Here is an 18,728-nt window from a genome sequence, read left to right as displayed (position 1 = left end):
GGGGGGGCAGCTTTACAGAAATGGGAAATGTTGTTGTTGCCAGCAGCTGAGAAATTATGGTTGTGTTGTCTCAGACCTTAAATCTGTGAAGCTCCTGAACCTGAAGTCACTGTTCTGATACTCACAAAAGAGTTGTGGCCGCATTTGAACTTTGACCTCATTGTGCTTGGCAACAGAATCTATTTAACCATGTTACTGGGTGATGTCAGAATAAAGTTGAAGGCGTGTTTACTGTCACAGCAACTGGCTCTGGTAGACCTGTAGCATACATAGACTTCACATGGCCACACACACATAGAAATGGACCACCCTGAACAATAATAGAAACGGGTGCTCTACTGGAGGAGAAGGAGAGGAAGAGGAAGAAGACTGAAGAAGGAGGAGGAGGAGAAGAATACTGAAGAAAAACTAAAGAAAACAAAAACATGAAGGGTAAAAACAGGAGTACCGTATTAGTAAACAGCTCTCTCTTTCTCATTATCTCACACGTTGACACTAAAAGGAAAACGTAAAGGAAGGAGTGAAAACAGATGGGGGAGGGGGAGACAGATGGGTGGGTTGGGTAGAGAGGGGTTGTCATAACGACTCAATTGTTTCTCTGGAGGTGGAGAGATGCATCATCGCTCTGAGCACGCTCAGATGGTGCTGATGCAACGTCAATGGGTCCCTGCTCCGTCACCACGACAACCGCAGCAGCCTCTACGTTTCTGTGGGGAGCACAAACAGGACGATGCGGATGTGAACTTGTATCTGATCACGCTGCAGTGGACTGGAAGACAAACTCTTCCCCTTCAGTTTGTATATGTTTGACATGTGGAACAGATGTTACACTGAGCGGTTCTTCTGGACCAATGGCTACCGTTGTTCTGATTCTGATAACAGAATCTGACTCTGCCTGAAATACTTGATCAGCGAGTACACGAGTCTATACAGATAAAACTACAAAGATGCAGATAAAACAACTGTTTTTCTTCTTCACTGCTCTAAAAACCGACACAGGATGTTGCTGTGCAGCTACTGACAACTACTGTTATAGAGCGGTGAAGAAGAACTGATTTCTGAACATTAGCTGTTGGCAGAGGCACATCTTGTAAACAGGCCAGACAGGAAACTTCTTGGGGCCCCACTGAGAAGGGGCCCACGAAGGCTTTCTATTTACGGTGTGAAGATTCTACTAACGTGAATATTTGGAATAAAAAATGTTTCAATTTCGTACATTCTTTGGCGATTGATGGATCGATAGATAGATACTTTATTTATCCCCTAGGGGAAATTCACGTGTCCATTAGCTCATTGTTGATAATAATAAAAACAGTCAATATTAAATAAACAATAATAATTAAATTAGTCCACTTCCTTTAGCCGAGTTGTTTTATAGCCTGATGGCAGTGTTAGATTATGGTGTCAGATTATGTATTACATAACGGTGATGGACACTGTTTGGAGGGGCCCCCAGATAATTATTTGCCTAGGGCCCCAACAGACTCTAGGATCACCACTGGTTATTGGCTGAGGTCACTAACGGGCAGACCGTGGTCCAGGTCCAGACCCAGGTGCTGTCGTGTCAAGACCTATATCTATAAACTATATATTATTGAGGTTTAGGACATTTGGATTGATGAAGTGTTTCTGTTTTAGCAGCTGCAGTAGGAGGCTGCAGAATGAACACTGTGAGCAGACTACTTTATTGCTATAAACTAATTATTTAACCAGCCTTTGTATAGGACTAATTCTGTCCCAAGCTGTTTGATCCATATAAGACGTTTCCACTGTAAAAAGAGATTCTATGGCAAAATACTACATTGTAGATCTAAACTTGGACAATCAGCTTCCTCCTTAAAGGACTGTCAACTCTGGAACACATCACCAACTGAAATCAAATCACCTCCAGACAGATTCCTGTTGTTGTCTCTTTTTAGACTCAGCATCTGTACGGTATATTTTTAGCTAACAGTAGGATATTTTCAATTGTGTTGATAATATGTTCTGCTATTGACTGGTTTAATTACATTTAATTACATGTAAAAGCCCAACTGGGGACAGGAGTCGAGAATTAGCAACAGCTATAAACTCTTTGTGCAGCTCATTATTTTTGTGCAATGTTTTAAAACTATGTTAAAATACATGGCTCCTATCAAATAAATAGATAAACTAAAACTAATTCATGTATCTGTTCATGTTCTACAAAGAGTATATCCTGAGTCATGTCACACTTTAATGACAGATGTGTTTTAAGCTGTAGCTGTGTGTTCAGATCAACCTCATGTTGGATGGAACAAATATTTACCTGTGGGCTCATCCTGAATCTGTTCCTCTGTCTCAACAAACTCCGCTTCTGCTGCAAACACACATACACATCAGTAAGTTGGTTTGGGTTTTTATAAATCATGTGTATGTGTGTGTGTGTTCATGTGTGTGTGTGTGGACTCCTACCTTCCTCTGCTGCCTCCTCTACCTCCTCTGCTACTTCCTCTGTCTCTGTGGGGAAAAAAAAACAGAAGGCATGAACACACAGACACAGAAATCCCCCGTGGATCCTCAGCTCCAGTGCTGCATGCTAACAGCTGGGTAGTTAATCATAGTACGTTTCAGCTTATTCTATTTTCTTATTCTAAAGTCCAACTCCTCTGAATAGTGCTACTTGGACTAATAGCACATAAAGCAGTGAGTACTAAATGTTTTTATTGTGCACCATGTAAGGAGTGTGCTGATGTTTAAGCGCTCCTGATGGTTCAGTCATCAGTGCACTGATGCAGCAGGATTTCTCCTGGAGCCCCTGATGGTCAATCTGACTACAGCTCTGTTGTCAATGTGTTTGTGAGAGGGAGAGAGAATCAGAAGTTCTCACATTATAAACTGTCCAAACCATGAGTGTCAGCACTTGAAGCTTTAGAGTAAGTTGCTGTACGTGGATCTTGTGACCATTTGACAGACCCAGACGACACCAGATATCACTGCTAAACCTCTTCCTTCTCACCTGGGACTGTTTGCTCCTCCACCTCTTCTGGAGCAGCCTCTGTGTCTGCTGCTTCTGCCTCTGTAGCCTCCTCCTCTGCCTCCTCCTCTGCCTCCTCCACCTCTTCCTCCACTTCTTCCTCCACTGCCTCCTCCACTGCCTCCTCCACTGCCTCCTCCACTGCCTCCTCCACTGCCTCCTCCACTGCCTCCTCCACTGCTTCTTCTGAAGAAGCTGCCTCCTCCTCTGCAGTGGGCTCGTCAGCAGGTGCTACCTCCTCAGCAGCTTCTTCAGTAGCTGCCTCCTCTTCAGCGGGCTCCTCAGCAGGTTCCTCTGCAGGAGCTGCCTCCTCCTCCACAGCTTCTTCTGAAGGAGCTCCCTCCTCCTCTACAGCGGGTTCCTCTGAAGGAGCTGCCTCCTCTTCTTCAGCCATCTCCTCCATGGCCTCTTCAGCAGGTGCTGCCTCCTCTTCTTCTGCTACCTCCTCAACAGCTTCTTCAGTAGCTGCCTCCTCAGCAGGTTCATCTGAAGGAGCTGCCTCCTCTTCTTCAGCAGGAGCACTCTCCTCCTCTACAGCCTCGTCCATCTCCTCTGCAGCTGCCTCCTCCTCGGCTTCCTCTACTGCAGGTTCCTCCGCGGCCTCCTCAACAGCCTCCTCCTCCACAGCCTGCTCTGTTGTCATCTCCTCCACCTCCTCCACAGCCTCTTCAGCTGCTGCCTCCTCTGCAGGCTCATCTGCAATCATCTCCTCTGCAGCCTCCTCAGCTGCTGGCTCCTCCAGTGGAGCAGCCTGAATGAAACAAACAAAGGTTATAAAAAGATAGAAGATATTGGCAGCTGAAACAGACAATCTTCCAGCTTTGATGTGCTCTTCTTTTTAGAGCCCAAGCTACAAGCTGTAATGATTCTGTGTGGACAGTCTGGTTAGATTTAGATTTCACCACTTTACACCTCTCAGAAATAAAATCTGCCTAAATCCTGGACCTGCAGAGACCTGCAGTGCACTGTGGTCCAGGTACCTGACCCTAGTTAGGTGTGTTATCCGTCTACCACTAGCACACACACTGTACAATACAGTTACTGTATGTGTAAATTTGCAGCATCTTGACAGAGACTGGTGATGGTGGCTAATGATCTTCCATAATCCTGTTTCACTTTGGACTATTTGATGTACTTATAATCAGTTATAATGAAGTTACCACATTTTGTTCATTACAAAAGTTGAATTGAAACTGTAAATAAATAAATAAATAAATAAATATGTCATCAGTCAGTGTTCACATGTAAATCCCCAGAAAACTACAGAAGCTATAAAAAGAAGAACGACAGGTTTCACCCTCGTCACCAGCAGGAGGTGCAGGTTTCCCATTTAATAGCTATTGTTTTCTTTGTGGGAGGAGGTGCTGACTGCAGCAAGTCTACACTCCTACACAGGTGGAACAAATGTAGACTGACCAGGAAGATGACGAGTATTTGATTTGTTTAAATGCACCTGCTCATTAATCTTATTTTGATCCTGCACAGCTGACTTTTTCTGACTTTTCTAACTCCTCCACACACCAAGATGGAGACATTTCAGTCTGAGAGTAAAGTGTTTATGAAATCAGTAACAATCTGTACCTCCTCCACAGGAGCCTCCTCTACAGGGGCATCCTCCTCCTCCTCTTCTACAAGAGGCTCCTCCTCCAGCACCTCTGGATCCTCCTCAATCACCTGAGAAGGAAAACACCACCCACATGTCATCAACAGGTTCACACATGTATTACTTTAGAGCTGATTAGGACTAAAGGGCAATTTCAACATTCAGAAGACACTCATGCTGTGTGTGTGTGTGTGTGTGTGTGTGTGTGTACACTGTACAAACCTCAGGAGTCTCCACAGCCTCTGGTTCTGGTTCAGGCTCTGGTTCAGGTTCTGGTTCAGGCTCAGACTCAACCACCTCTGGCTCAGCTGCTACCTCGGGTTCAGGTTCTAAGAGGAGGAGAGGCAGAGGGTTGTAGATTCTCCTTCACACTCACACACCACTTTGGCAGTGACCACTTACACTGAGCACTGTACTGAGTCCTGCTGGTGTCCGTTAGTGATGTCCTTGTGTTTTATGTTTAACATCATAAGTGATCGGTCACTGTTGAGAGTGAAACAGGCCAAACACTGATGTCCTTTAGTTCTAACTGACCTGCTGCCATCACGGTCAGGCCAGGAACACATGCCGCTGCGGAATGTCTTGGTTTTCATTTGGACGCACATGTTAACGGGTTAGAGAAACACCATTTTAGCAGCTGCATGAGGAGACAGTGGCCCTTTAGAAACATCCTCTGTCAAAAATAAATCTCTCTCTCTCTACATAGAGTTTGCAGTTTACTGGATTGTTGGATTTCTTTATTATGAATTAATTTCTGATTAATTTTTAACAGAAAACGTCACTAAAATGTCTCTGTCTCCACATGCAGCTGCTGAAGTGGTTAAAAAATATATGATATTTTTTCATGTCTGTGTCATATTCAGATTCAGTCTAGACAGAGACAGCTACAGTGGAAGAAGTCAGTTTTATGTAAATGTTGCTGGTGTGATGTCACTGTGACATCAACTGGACTTTTCTCTGTCTGTTCTTGCTGCGAGCCGCATCACGCAAGAAAAAAAGATGAGACACAGAATCTCTAGAGCACATGATGCAGCCGTGAGGCGAGAGACGCAGGCAGTGTGTCGCTCTAACCCCTTAACATGGACACCGAAACGAAAACCAAGACGTTCACACACCACACAGCCAGTGTTTTCCTGGCCTCTGGAAGTCAGTCGCTGCCGTGTATCGACACATTTAAATGTGACTTATCTGACTGGAATGACACAGAATTCAATACTCTGCATCGAGTATCTGCTGACATTGATGCGTTCACACTCAGGTACCTGGTGGTGGAGCAGAAGTGTCCTCAGCTACAGCAGCTTCAACCACGTCCTCCACAGGCTCAGGATCAGGCTCAATGACAGCTGAGGGGAGAGGATGAGGAAGAGGAAGAGGATGAGGATGAGGATGATGAAAGAGAAATATGCATGAGAACTTTAAAAAGAACCTGATTTTAAAAAAGAAGCAGTTTAACTTTGAGAAACTCATGAGTGTGTTACATGCTCAACTGGCCAACATATGATCCACTAGGCAGAATTATACTGAACAAAAATATAAACGCAACACTTTTGTTTTTCCTCCCATTTTTCATGAGTTGAAATACAGACGTCACCTTTCTCTAAGATGCGTTTCATAAAAGACATTAGGCACTGAACTATGGATTTCTAGGGTTGGGTTCTGATCCACCCCTAAAGAGATGCACATGTGCAGCCCAAGTCATGATAAATCCATACTTCAATACCTAATAAATGTCTTTCAAAATAAAACTGCACATTTTAAACTTGTGACCAGCCCAAGGCACACCTGCAGGAATCATTTGAGAATAACCTTTAAGATTTTTTTTTTCTTACTGTTTATCTCGTATTTACATGTAAAGTAATATTTTCATTAAACGTTTGCAGTGGTGTGCATCTTTATTAAACATACATCAGTCTCTGATATCAGTTAACATCCCATTTCAAGAGCACTGTTATCTTCCCCATTTATTGGCTGGTCATACATTTCAATGATTATCTGACGGCAGCAAAATAGCAGAGAAGGAATAAACAGTAAATGATCGCAGCTTTGATAACCAGCTGAATGGAACAATAAAGAAGTTATCATCAAACAGCATTTCATTCATATCAAAGGTATTATTTACCATTATTAAATAGAGAGCACATTTGTCACATGGCTTGGCTGATATTATAACAGAGGGATTTTTTAATATGTTTTTTTAATAATACGTAATTACAGTTTATTATAGTATTCTATGTTTCCGTGTTTTTCTTATAACTTGTGATGATGATGTTGCACTGATGCACTTGATGAATGTAATTTCTTTGTTGTGAAGCTCTTTAAAGCATTTCCTGAAATGAAAGGTCATGGCATAAGGTCATGCATGCTTTTATTTTCTCTTGCCTTGACTATTGTAATGCACTTTATGCTGCATCAGTCAGAGCTCCCTTCACCCAGTACAACAGGTAGAGACCGCTGCTGCACGGATGTTAACCAGCAGCAAGCCATACGAACACATCCCTCCTGTATCTGCAGACTTCCAGCATTACATGGCCTCACTCCAAACTATATCACGGACTTATCAACCCCATGTGTGTCTGGTGTTCACTTAGATGGGGGAGGGAGCTCTGCTGGTTATTCCAGGTCTCGGCTGGTGACTAAAGGTGACAGGGCCTTTGCTGTTAGAGCCCCAAACTGTAGAACAGTCTACCCACTGAGATCAGACAGGCTACATCATTATTGTCTTTGCAAAATTCTTCTTAAAACATTCTTTTATTGGAAAGCTTTTATGAATGTCTGACATGTTTCTCTTCCCACGATACGGACAATTTATATTTTCGTGTAACTTACTTCTGTTTTATGATGTTTGTTTTTCTTTTGTTTATAATTGTCCTTTTTCTTTCCGTCAAGCACTTTGTAACCTTGTTAAGAAAAGTGCGACATAAATAAAGTTTATTATTACTATCATCATCTACAAGTTTATTATTATTATAATTTTGTATTTTATATGTTTCAGGTGTGAGTGATACTGTCACTAAACAGCAGTTTCAAGTTTATTTTGTCACATACCAAGGTTTACTGTAGCGTAAACAAAGCAGTGAAAAAAAATGATGATAAATATCACATATGGGGGAAATATTGTGATATTATCGAACATCAGCTGAAGCCTATTTCCGGTATCTGGAGTAAAGCTTCCAGACAGTTATCAATGACAAACACCAACCAATGAGATCAGTGTACTCCGAGGATCTCTCACCAAACTACACCGGTGTTCCCTCCTCCTGATTATCTACCATCAACATCTTTCTGTGATGACACTGGAGGGAAAGTAAGTGTGTGTGTGTGTGTGCGTGTGTGTATAATAAACATGTGTTACCCTCTGGTGTGGGTTCAGGGTCAGCAGCCTCTACCGGGGCAGCAGCTTCTTCACTACGGGTGGAGACGACGACGGCTTTCTCTTTCAGTCCTACATGAGATGATGCACATGAAAGTAGTGTAGACACAGGACAGGTACTGTACATTTGTGTGTGTGTGTGTGTGTGTGTGTGTGTGTGTGTGTGTGTGTGACCAGCTTGTGTAAGTTAAAGTGTGTGATGTCTGATCATAGCACATTCACATAAAACAAACACTCAAACATCTGAAAGAGGCATGGGGGTTTTCTTTTGCTGACTCTGAAGTTTAATTTATAAGAAACACAGGGATTAATGGGACAAATCATTGTGCAGTAATCTGTGTTATCCCAAGATGTTGGTCTGAAAACAGAGACCAGTAGAACGATCTCACACACGTTTTCTGATGATTGACTTTACTTCACTTTAAAAAAAGACCAATGAATCCAGAAACTTTATTGACAAAAGAAAAAACATTTAGTTTCTAACAGTGGAGAGTGATGGACACCTGACTCATTTCTATCTAGTCAAATCTAAAACATTATAACACTGATGTATCTCACACTTTATCAACACTACTCTGCAGCTTTAATCCTCCCGTTTCTATTACTACACTGTTCCAATCATCAGCTCCCTCATCCATGTCAAAAAAAAAAAAAAAAAAAAAAAGAAGAAGAAAGAAAAAAAAAAAAAAGGAAAAAAAGAAAGGCTGGCTACTGGCTATGATATCTATACCAGTCAGATTTCCAGCACATCACTGTTACAGCACACCGACACTGGGGTCTGCTCACTATGTGAACTTGGTTCTTCAGGTCCCTGGGGCCCCCTGCGCCTTCTTTTTGCTAGTAGCATGGGCATAGAGGTAACTAGCTAGCTAACTCACTCTTAAACATGGCCAATGGTAGTTATGACACATTAAATCAACTTAATGTTATGAGCCACTGTGGCTGGAAAATGACCTTTGAGCAACTATTTTACTGTCCTGTCGCAGCTGCTGTTAATGAGAGTCTGTAAGTCTTTCTTGACAACCGCTCAGCCAATCCAGTTCAAACTTGCCAGGTGTGTTGCTGAGGACATCACTGATGGCTGATGGATCAGTTTATGTGAGGGTTAGGGTCTTGACAACCACTAATCCAAAAAACCGCATGGAGTTTGAAGTCGATCAGAAAAGCGGTTGTCAAGAAAATCCAAGGACAGAGGGAGATTTCTCCATTTACAGTTGAAGTCAGAAGTTGACTGTACCTTGAAACAGCTTGGAAATTTCCAGCAAATGATGTCATGGCTTTTGAAGCTTCTGATAGGCTAACTGGTGTAATCTGAGCTCAGTGGAGGTTAACCTGTGGAAGTCTTTTTAAGTCTACCATCAAACGCACTTCCTCTGTGATTGACATCATGGAAAAATCTAAAGAAATCAGTCAAGACCTCAAAAACAAAAACTGAAACCTCCTCTGGTTCATCCTTGGGAGCGATTTCCTAACACCTTTAGTTGGGGAATAATGGTTCCTATTTACAAACTCAATGCAACATTCTGTGACGTCGGGTTAGGGTCTCGACAACTGCTCATCTAAAAAACTTGAGTCGACACTTGCTCAGCAACACACCCACTAAGTGTGAAGTGGATGGGATCAGCAGACAGACTTTTCTATTCATTAGTAAGATAATATTCAAGGTGACAGATTAGCTGATTAGCAGGCCACAAAGGGCCATTTATCCAAGACACAGTATTGGTGCAGAAGCAAAATAAGATTTTGAGGCATTATTTTGATAAATATCAACATTACATTTTCTGTATTTTTACAATCATTTGACAACTTCTCAGACGTTGCAGGACTAACCAAAAATAAATAAGTCTGAAACTGGATGAATTTGGTTTGAATTAGTAACTGAAGTAAAATAAGTAAAATAAGTAAACTAAGAAAGAAGATTCTGAGTGTGATTGTAGCCTTGGCGGCACTAACATAACGTTGACTTGAAATCCTCACTTCTCACCTCATTTCTTTCCTCTATCAGATTTCTCAGCTTTGCTTTTCTTCTTCTTCTCTTTGGCAGACTCTTTCCCTCTCCCCTTTTCCTCATGTGCCTTCTTTCCCTCCCCCTCAACCTTTTTCTCTGGCTTCTCCTCTTTCTCTCCTCGTTTCTTTGATTTCTCGTCATCCTCCTCCTCCTCCTCCTCCTCGCACTCTTCCTTTTTCTCATCCTGCTGTTTTGCCCTTTCCTTCCGGAGTTTTTGGATGGCCTTCTCCATCTCTTCCTTCTCTATCTTCTCCTCCTCCTCCTTCAGCCTGGAAGCCACTCTTTCCTTCACTCTGCCCATTATTTCCTTCCTCCCCAGCTCCAGCTCCTTCTCCTCTTCCTCTTTGGCCAGGAGCTGTCTGACCTCAGCCAGAGCCAGCTTGGCGAGCTTCTTGGCCTCTACACGTTCATGGATGATGGCGAGCTGCTGCTTCAGAGCTTCCCGGAGCTTCCTGCCCGCGTCCTTTGGAGATGTTTCTGGGATGGATGATCAACAACACTGTTTGGGGTCTCAACACTCATTCAATGAGCTGTTAGGGGATAAAAACCATGCTCAAACTCACGCTGTTATGGGACATCTCCACACACCAGGCATGTGCATGTCTGGATGACTTTACACAGCAAGATCAGGTCCATGCCACACCCCCTCTTACTTCCTCCTCCATGCTGTTTGTAGACTTTATACGCAACACTGGTATGTTATACTAAAACATTATTATGCCTGGAAACATTTCTGTTGTATTGTGAGTATTTGCAGTTCATGTTCTGTATATAGATGAAGATGTTCTCTGAATTTGTTTGTGTTTTGTCTGTTTGCATGTGTTCTGAAGTTGCAGTGCTTTGGGTTCTCTGGGCCACTGTAGTACACACACGTTTCTTTAAAACTACACTACTTTACAGGGTTTAACACGAGTTTGACTGAGCAATGCAGGCAAGGAATTAGGCCAAAAATCTCAAAATCTTAACCCATTTAAAAAACATGTTAATAACTCAGTACTCCGTTTATCAAAATTAATCTGTCAAATAAACACCTACTCAATGTGAGTAGCTGACACAAACACTTGCACAGCACAGCCTCATGCATGTGGCTGCCTGACGGTACCTCTCTTAGCTCCTCCCCTGGCTGCATCTCCAGGCTTTTCATCTGACATCACACAGAACAAGACACCAGTTAAAACACTGTGTTCATCACTCCCACCATCCAGTATCAGTCACACAGCTCCTTCCATACACAGTCAAGTCCAACAGAGATGCTGCATGAAGCCAAACTCAAACACAGCAGAAGCACAATGTTGCTGTACAAGAACGTCACTACACATCAACACCAGTTGAAACTCAAGTTGAGCTGTGAAGAATCGAACTTTTTCCTCAGCCTGGTCATAGCAGGAAAAGCACAGGTGAAATTAATTCCACTAGCGATGGCTCAGATCCATAAGTGTCCCAGTGAGAAAGCATGCACAATACCTGGACCTAGCTAACCTAAATGGAATGCAGTCATTTAAAAAGATCCATATTTTACTCTTCTTCTGTGTTTTATTTGAAGTGTTGATCCATAAGAAGATATATTTGTGGTTTTAACAACCAAAAACCATCTCTGTAGTTTTACATCTCCTCTCTCAGGCTTCTCTCTGGACATTTAATAACATCATGTCAGAGAGCCAATCTTCTGACTGGGCACTTCTTGTCCCGGCTGAGAGCGGTGACTGCTTTGTTGTGACATCACAAAGTTCCAGAAGTCCTGACGGCTGGTTTTAAGGCTCAGTTTCTCAATACAGGCTGTGTGCATTTCTCTGTGGACTGAGGCTTTGATACTTTCACAGTATTAATATAGAACCTAGACCTGATCTATAATCAAACAACACATGGACATCTGCCTTTAGACTATATTGATCTGTAGAGTAACACATTTGCATGTGCAGCTCAGCCACTGTAGCCAACGCCTGCAAACAAATAGTGCTTTGGTTCCATTGTCACATCTACCCAGCAGGACGCCTGCCACACAGGGCTGCTTCGCAAGATGCATAATGGTAAACTTGGGGGATGTTGAGGAATAAAACACATTCCAACATTAACAATAAAATTTCTCTGTTGTATAAAACGATGAAGCTGCTGCTTTGTCCATTTTTTGGTTTTTTTTGATTAACAAAATTCATTATTTGTATAAAGTGGGGAAAAAAATGTCTCTATGGCTTTATAATAATCACAAAACTGGAAGTCATCATTTGGCCAGTGTTGAGTTCACCGCCACATCATGTTGAAAATGAGGCAGGAGTGAATGATCTTCTCTGGCCCAGTAACCCAGAGAGCCACAAAACCAGATCTACAGTAAATCATATACCACATTGTTTCAAAAGGCGTGCTTCTGATTTCTGTTAGCTTGTGTCAGCACAGAAAAGTTCAGACAGACAGAGAAAAAGTCCAGTTGCTGCCAGAGACTGATTGAAAAAGATATTTGAAGTTGCTTGAAATGCAGGGACAACTGGTAGCAAACTGAGTATCAGACAATAGCAGACGTTGGCCAATTTACTTCAGTTAAAGAAGCTGTGGAGTTCTTCGTCTTGTGTTTGTTTGTTGTCAGTTTATAGATTAATTCTCTTTACAAACCATTCCTTGAGCTACTCCACCCCAAACCCGGGCGAGCCTGTTTCCAAATCGGGCATCATCCATTTTCATAATAGCCGTTAAGTGCACTGCAAACCTGTCGACACACACACATACACTCTCATGTGCACAGGGAAACACACCTGCAGCTGATTTCAGCTGTCTAAACTTGTAGCAGCAGTGAATCAAACAATCACCTGTCTCAGCCCTGTGATATCAATTCCTCTCACCTCCGACCCACAACACACACAAACTGGAATGGCCACATTGCACAGCCAAAATCCCTCAAGCCTGAATTAAACAAACAGGTTTTAAGCCTCGTGACTGACAACTCCTGCAGGTGTGAGACATTTGTGTTCATTTATTATTATATGTTTAAAGGAAAATGACAAACGGATACAGAGAAAATCGACCACATGAAGCTCAGGTCGAGCACAGGAACAAGAACCTGAAGGCAGAAGATCATCGACACGGGCTCATGTCTGCTCATTAAGTAAAAAGAGTCCAACAAACGTTCAGTGCCTTTTAAAGTTGATGAAGTCAAGACCCTATGTCTCTATTAACATGCAGTCTGTATCTGAGTATTTAAGTATAACTGTATACTTATTTTATATATGCAGTTATTGAAAATGTATCGGTGACTTCGCACTGTTTGCATTTTATCTTTTAAGACATGTAGATGAGTCTGCATACCTTTACATTTCCTTCATACAAACCAATAAATCAATCAATAACCTGGTTAGGACGGGGTTTTACTTTCACATCCGGATCTTAAAACATAAGGAAGGCAGACATGTTCATCATGGTGCGTCTCAGGTGGAGGGAAGCAAAGCAGCATACTGCTAACATGTGCAAGGGGAGGCCCATGTCACAGCTGAAGGCTTCTTTTTAGCAGCCTTGCTAACAAGGCTACCGTCACTCACACTGCAAGAGGGCCAGACGTTCCCTAACAGTGATGCAGACATGGAAACAAAGCTCTGTGTACAGTGTAATGGCTGTCCGCAAACATGGATGAATTCACACTTTTATCGGCTCGTGCAGTCTGCGTGTGAAGTAATGTAATCATGTGCTTTACGCAGACCTGCACAGGACCTAACTGACACGGGAAATTTTCATAACACCAACCGTATGTGGGCACAGAAAGTATCGCCACATCACTGTCAGGGTGCAGGTCACATACATTTCATATCAAATGCTTGTGTCAAGCGAGCGACTGAACACACCAGCCAAATAAAACCACATGCTATATGTCCACAGTCACTGTAGATTATATACAGCCAAAAGTAGCCATCATGAAGCTGGCTGCTGTCAGCTGCTAGCTAACTGAGCTTAGCATAAAGGCTGGAACTGGGGCATAACCACCTCCCAGCACATTTAAAGCTCAGTTCTACAGGGGCACTGTGCTGATCTGTTTCCTGACCAGGACCACTTGTGAAGAAACTTATTCCAGGTTATTTTTGTCACTTTGATATCACTGTCATGTTGTGATTTTTTTGTGCAAAAAAACTAAAAAAAAGTCTTCTCTCTCTCTTCTCTCTACTCTCTACTCTAACAAGCAAAATGTCAAACCTTTCTTTTGAGAATGTAAAACAGAGCTGTTGGAGAACCAGTGTCAATCAATATTACTGTTGACTCTCTCAGCCCTGCTGCTGTATGACTGTTTCTCATCTTTCCTTTGCTGAGGAAGTCGTCTTTAGCTTTCTGACATGGAACAGGAAGAGGTAGGCCAGATTAATGTTTCTTGGGAATGTGACTGAGCTGTACCGATGCACAAATGATCTGACTCAGATCCAAGCAAGTTCACTTAGTAGTCTGGATCTTTCGACAGGATTACAGTTGCAATGCATTTTGAGTGCATGAATGTTTTTCCTTATCCAGATACTTATTGCATGTTACCACCAGGAAAGAATGAAGTCCAACACAAAACCAAGAGCCTTAAACTTGACAGGTTTTAAAAAAGTACAAATTCATGCTTTAAGTCCGAGAGTCCAGAGTAAGTGTTTTCAGTCTTTATGGCATGCAGCAATAAGAAAAGAGTAAATGTCATAAAGGGACAACTAAGTCCAAGTGCAACTCTTCTTTGCATTGTGTTGTTCAGTTTTGCCGGCAGCTGCCATCAGGTTTGTGCAGAAAATTATGTATTAATAGATTCTAAAAAAGGTTTAAGAGAGGATTATAAAAGTGTTCCTGAGTATCACGTCCATGTCACAGCAGAGTATATGACATCATAGAAAACTCCAACAGGATTTCACTTCCAAAACTCTGCTGAGTGAAGCCTGTTTGTGGATTACAGGAGGTGAAACCTGGGAAAGGTGGGGCCACAGAAATATTCACATCCAAAACCTGCAAAAGGAGAGAAAATGCTGCAGAAGAGTATTTTCACTTCCTGAAATTGTAGCTCAGGCTGTTGGACACTGAGGCCCTTCGGTTGAAAACTGCATTAGAGAATAATCGGCTGCCGTAGTTAGCCTGAGGCTATTGATTATGGAGGCCGACTATGACAATCTTCTGCCCCTGATTCCCATCATCCTTTGCTCCTCTTCTTCTGACTCCCCTCTCATCCTCCTCGTCGTCATCCTCTTCATGCACTCCCACGACTTCTCCCGAGATGCCAAGCTCCTCATCCTCCACGGGCTCCAGAGGGTTTATCAGACCATACAGGAAACTGACGAAACTGTTAAACCAATCAGAGCCACCCTCCTCCACTTCTTCTAACCAATCCAGAACCTCGGATTCACCCTGACCATCGCCCTCACTGGTCAAGCCTATGTAAACAAGAGCGGGGGGAGGGAAGGGGGAGGCATGGGAGGATGGAGGGGGAGATTGGGAAGACAGTGTGTGGAAATGGAACACGAGCAGTGTGAGGAAAGGAAGTGTGAAAAAGCTAATAAAAAAAGTATGAGGAAAGAAAGGTGAAATCATATGAAGAAAACAAGATGTAATGCAAGAATGAAACAGGGTTAAGAGCAGAGGAGACAAGAGAGGGAGGGAAGGAAACAAGAGGAGAAGGTAAGAGAAGTTTTAAGCGTAGATTAGGCAGCAAGGGTTCTAGTCAGACTATCAACAGCAGTTGGAGCTGGGCTGTCTACTCATGATCAACAACATGACTTCAGCCTTTAGACAGTGATGACCCTGAACCACATTGCATGGCTGAATTTCTAAATCACCAAATCAGTGTTGTCCTGAGCTCTTTGCACTGTGGACCAGTCAGAGAGTTCAGTTCAAACTGCTCATCATGTGTAGACAGCCTCTATACACAGAAAGACAGAAAAAAAAAAAGAGGAAAAACTGAAGCGGTTTCCATATTTGAAACTCCTCCTGTGTTTTATTTGAAGTGTTGATCCATAAGAAGATATATTTGTGGTTCAAAAACCATCTCAGTGTAGTTTTCATTTCCTCTCTCAGGCTTCTCTCTGGAGCTCTAGTAACAGGTAAGTGAGTCAATCAGAAGAGAGGAGGCTCTGAGCCTCCTCTCTTCTGATTGGTTGACTTATTTCTGAGTGATCTGAAAAAATTAAAACACTCAGATAAACTATACCGTGCAAGGTTGGATGGTGGGTCCAGGTGGGCGGGGCTTGGGGCGGGGCTGAGAGCGATGACTGCTTTGTTGTGACATCACAAAGTTCCAGAAGTCCTGACAGCTGGTTTTAAGGTTCAGGTTCTGAATATAGGCTGTGTACATTTCTCTGTGGACTGAGGCTTTGATACTTTCACAGTATTAATATAGAACCTAGACCTGATCTATAATCAAACAACACATAGACATCTACCTTTATACTATATGGAGATTTAGTGTTGACACTAGAAAAGTTCATTGAGCAAAATGAAAGAAGCATTAGATAGGCTGGGTGGTATCTAAAATTTAATATCACAATATTATCACTGTGGTGGTAGCTTCATAATAATTTTGTTGTTGTATTTTATGCTTCAGTTTTTTTGTTTTTTTTAAGATAATACATAATGGCAAAAGTAGGGTTTATAAATCTGACATGAAAAATATTGTATATGGTGAGATTATCAAATATTGGTCCAAACTGAATGTTGGACTTAAGGAAATTTGAACTCGGATATCAGCAGTGTTGCAAGTCTTATGTGGTTGATTTGCCATTTAATATTAGAATATCTAGACTGGTACATTAGTTCATTACGTTTTAAAAATCATACATATATATTCAGATAAAAGCTTGTGTTTAGCACAGATAAAACTGGGGCTGCATAATTAATAGCAATATGATCGAACTCCCAATATGGCCAAGTGTAATATCCAAATCACAGGAGCTGCAATTTTTTTGATAAAGGTAAAATGTGTCACATTGTTGTGCATTGTCAGCACTATAAGCGTTATGGTGCTACAGAGACACCCCGGCCTACAAATCATATTCTCCAGACGTAAAGGAACATGTTCGTTTAGTACAAGACCAACAAAAAAAAAGGAAATATAAAAACAACCATTCCAACTGAAATGTGCCAATATAATTTCAATCTGATTGTTTTGCATATCGTGAAGCCCTAGATAAAACTATACTATAATATCAAAGGATTGATAACATCCTCTGTCAAACAAAAATGCAGGTAGGGACGTGAGAATATCCACTGGATGTCATGTTTAAGAAGGCAAATGTTACAACTTTATCCATTGAGTCATAATTATGTCATGACTTAAGACCATGGGAGGACATCCTTACTCCACCGTACAGAGGGTGAGTGGAGACAGCAATAAAAACTGGAGTAGGTGTATTTTTGTAATAGTGGTAAACGACTCAAAGTGTGTTGAAGATGTTTGGAGGTCGCATTGCTTTACATTGTGAAGCAAAATGACAGCTTGTACAGCACTCTAACATGGATAGATTTATGTCTGCATAACCTCATGAGCTTCTTTGGTTGTACACAAAACAAGTAAAGACACAGTGTTACAGAGAGGTGGGCTGGAACACAAGGATCAAATACAGGGCAAGAGAAGTACAGCGTATGTAGGAGAGCATGCACTATGCCAGGAAGAAAACAAAGTTCAGCTAGCAGCTTGTTAGTAAAACTAATTTGAGTGAATTAATGTGAAGTACAGAGACATGGATGGTGGAAAGGCTGAAGGTGGGCAGGGCAAAGATAGAAGCACCTCTCTGAAGGATGAACTCAGCTCCAAGAGTCAAAATACTTTACAACGGAAACAGAGCAAAGATATGTTCTTTTCCTTGATGCTGCTATTATGAGTGAACGCTGCAACACAGCAGCTTCTCCTGTTGGTTCACAAGAGGAGTCTGCCATCCGAAGATTGAGATGAAGACAAACAGCGTCTTTTGATCCCGACAGGCCTCCGTGTAAAAAAGTCAACAAAGACAAACTTTAACTTGTGCCAGTCTGATTTTAGAGCCAGAGAAAAGCCAGCTGTTAAATGGGCTCTCAGGTGCTGCATAGACCTCATCATACCAAGGTCAACATCTGGACTCTTCTATTTGAGCACATCTGGGGTACAAGATGTCAGCACTACTGTAAATACATTAGGGCTGCTTGATTATGGCAAAAATCATGACGACCATTATTTTGATCAATATTAATTTAACACAATTACTCGTTGATTTGGGAAACACTTTGCATTTAGTGAACTTTATTAAAAAAAAAAACTAAAAAAAAACCTTTAATAAGAACTCTAAATACAATTAAGCAGAAAAACAAAACATAAAAAAACTGATTTGTGGTCGTACTCCGTCTTTAATGTTTGAGCATCACACAGGAGAGACGCTCCAGAAAACTGAACCACTACTACACAGAGCTTGAGGTCAGCTCAATGGTAGCAGGAGAGCAGAAGAAAACTTCCAAAGGAAATCAATGTAGTGGTGCAAGTAAAGAGGGTCAGTTCACTTTACCTATGGTTAAAGATTTATTAAACAACCTGTGATCCTGATGAACTGTATTAATTCCATCATTAACAGGAGGTTAGTTAGAGCCCTGATCCAGAGCACCTACCTGGGACTGAAGCTTCAGGGACTTTGAGAATCTTAGATTAATATTAAAAAATAAATAAATAAAAAAACATTCTCCTTTGATGTAGGAACATTTAAAGAGACACTAAACCTTGGAGAGGTACCTCAGTCCGGAGTTTTTGGGGAGCTCTGCATTTTTTTTGCCGTGTCATTGATGGTGTTTCTATGGTAAC

At 41.9% G+C, this 18,728-nt stretch overlaps 1 protein-coding gene across 4 annotated transcripts in view; it reads right to left on the bottom strand.

The window, feature by feature from the left end:
• Positions 1-213: 213 nt before the first annotated feature.
• Positions 214-18,728, bottom strand: part of asph (aspartate beta-hydroxylase) — a 31,780-nt gene continuing 13,265 nt past the window's right edge. For 3 of the 4 annotated variants that reach the window (XM_087171785.1, XM_087171783.1, XM_087171786.1), the window contains 8 exons: positions 7,951-8,040; positions 5,861-5,941; positions 4,821-4,927; positions 4,577-4,669; positions 2,978-3,746; positions 2,434-2,478; positions 2,288-2,338; positions 214-707 (listed from right to left, as the gene is read on the bottom strand). In XM_087171785.1, coding sequence (XP_087027911.1) covers positions 700-707; positions 2,288-2,338; positions 2,434-2,478; positions 2,978-3,746; positions 4,577-4,669; positions 4,821-4,927; positions 5,861-5,941; positions 7,951-8,040 — 1,244 coding nt within the window. In that variant the 3' untranslated portion in view covers positions 214-699. The remainder of the gene's footprint in view (positions 708-2,287; positions 2,339-2,433; positions 2,479-2,977; positions 3,747-4,576; positions 4,670-4,820; positions 4,928-5,860; positions 5,942-7,950; positions 8,041-18,728) is intronic. The other variant, XM_087171784.1, reaches the window with a different exon arrangement.

The sequence above is a fragment of the Seriola lalandi genome, unplaced genomic scaffold (assembly GCF_002814215.2).
Source record: "Seriola lalandi dorsalis isolate HSWRI2012SDOR001 ecotype SW California unplaced genomic scaffold, Sedor1 jcf7180002054981, whole genome shotgun sequence".
NCBI classification, from domain to species: domain Eukaryota; kingdom Metazoa; phylum Chordata; class Actinopteri; order Carangiformes; family Carangidae; genus Seriola; species Seriola lalandi.
Note: the sequence above shows the minus strand (reverse complement) of the source record. Positions and strands in the feature narration are given on the sequence as shown.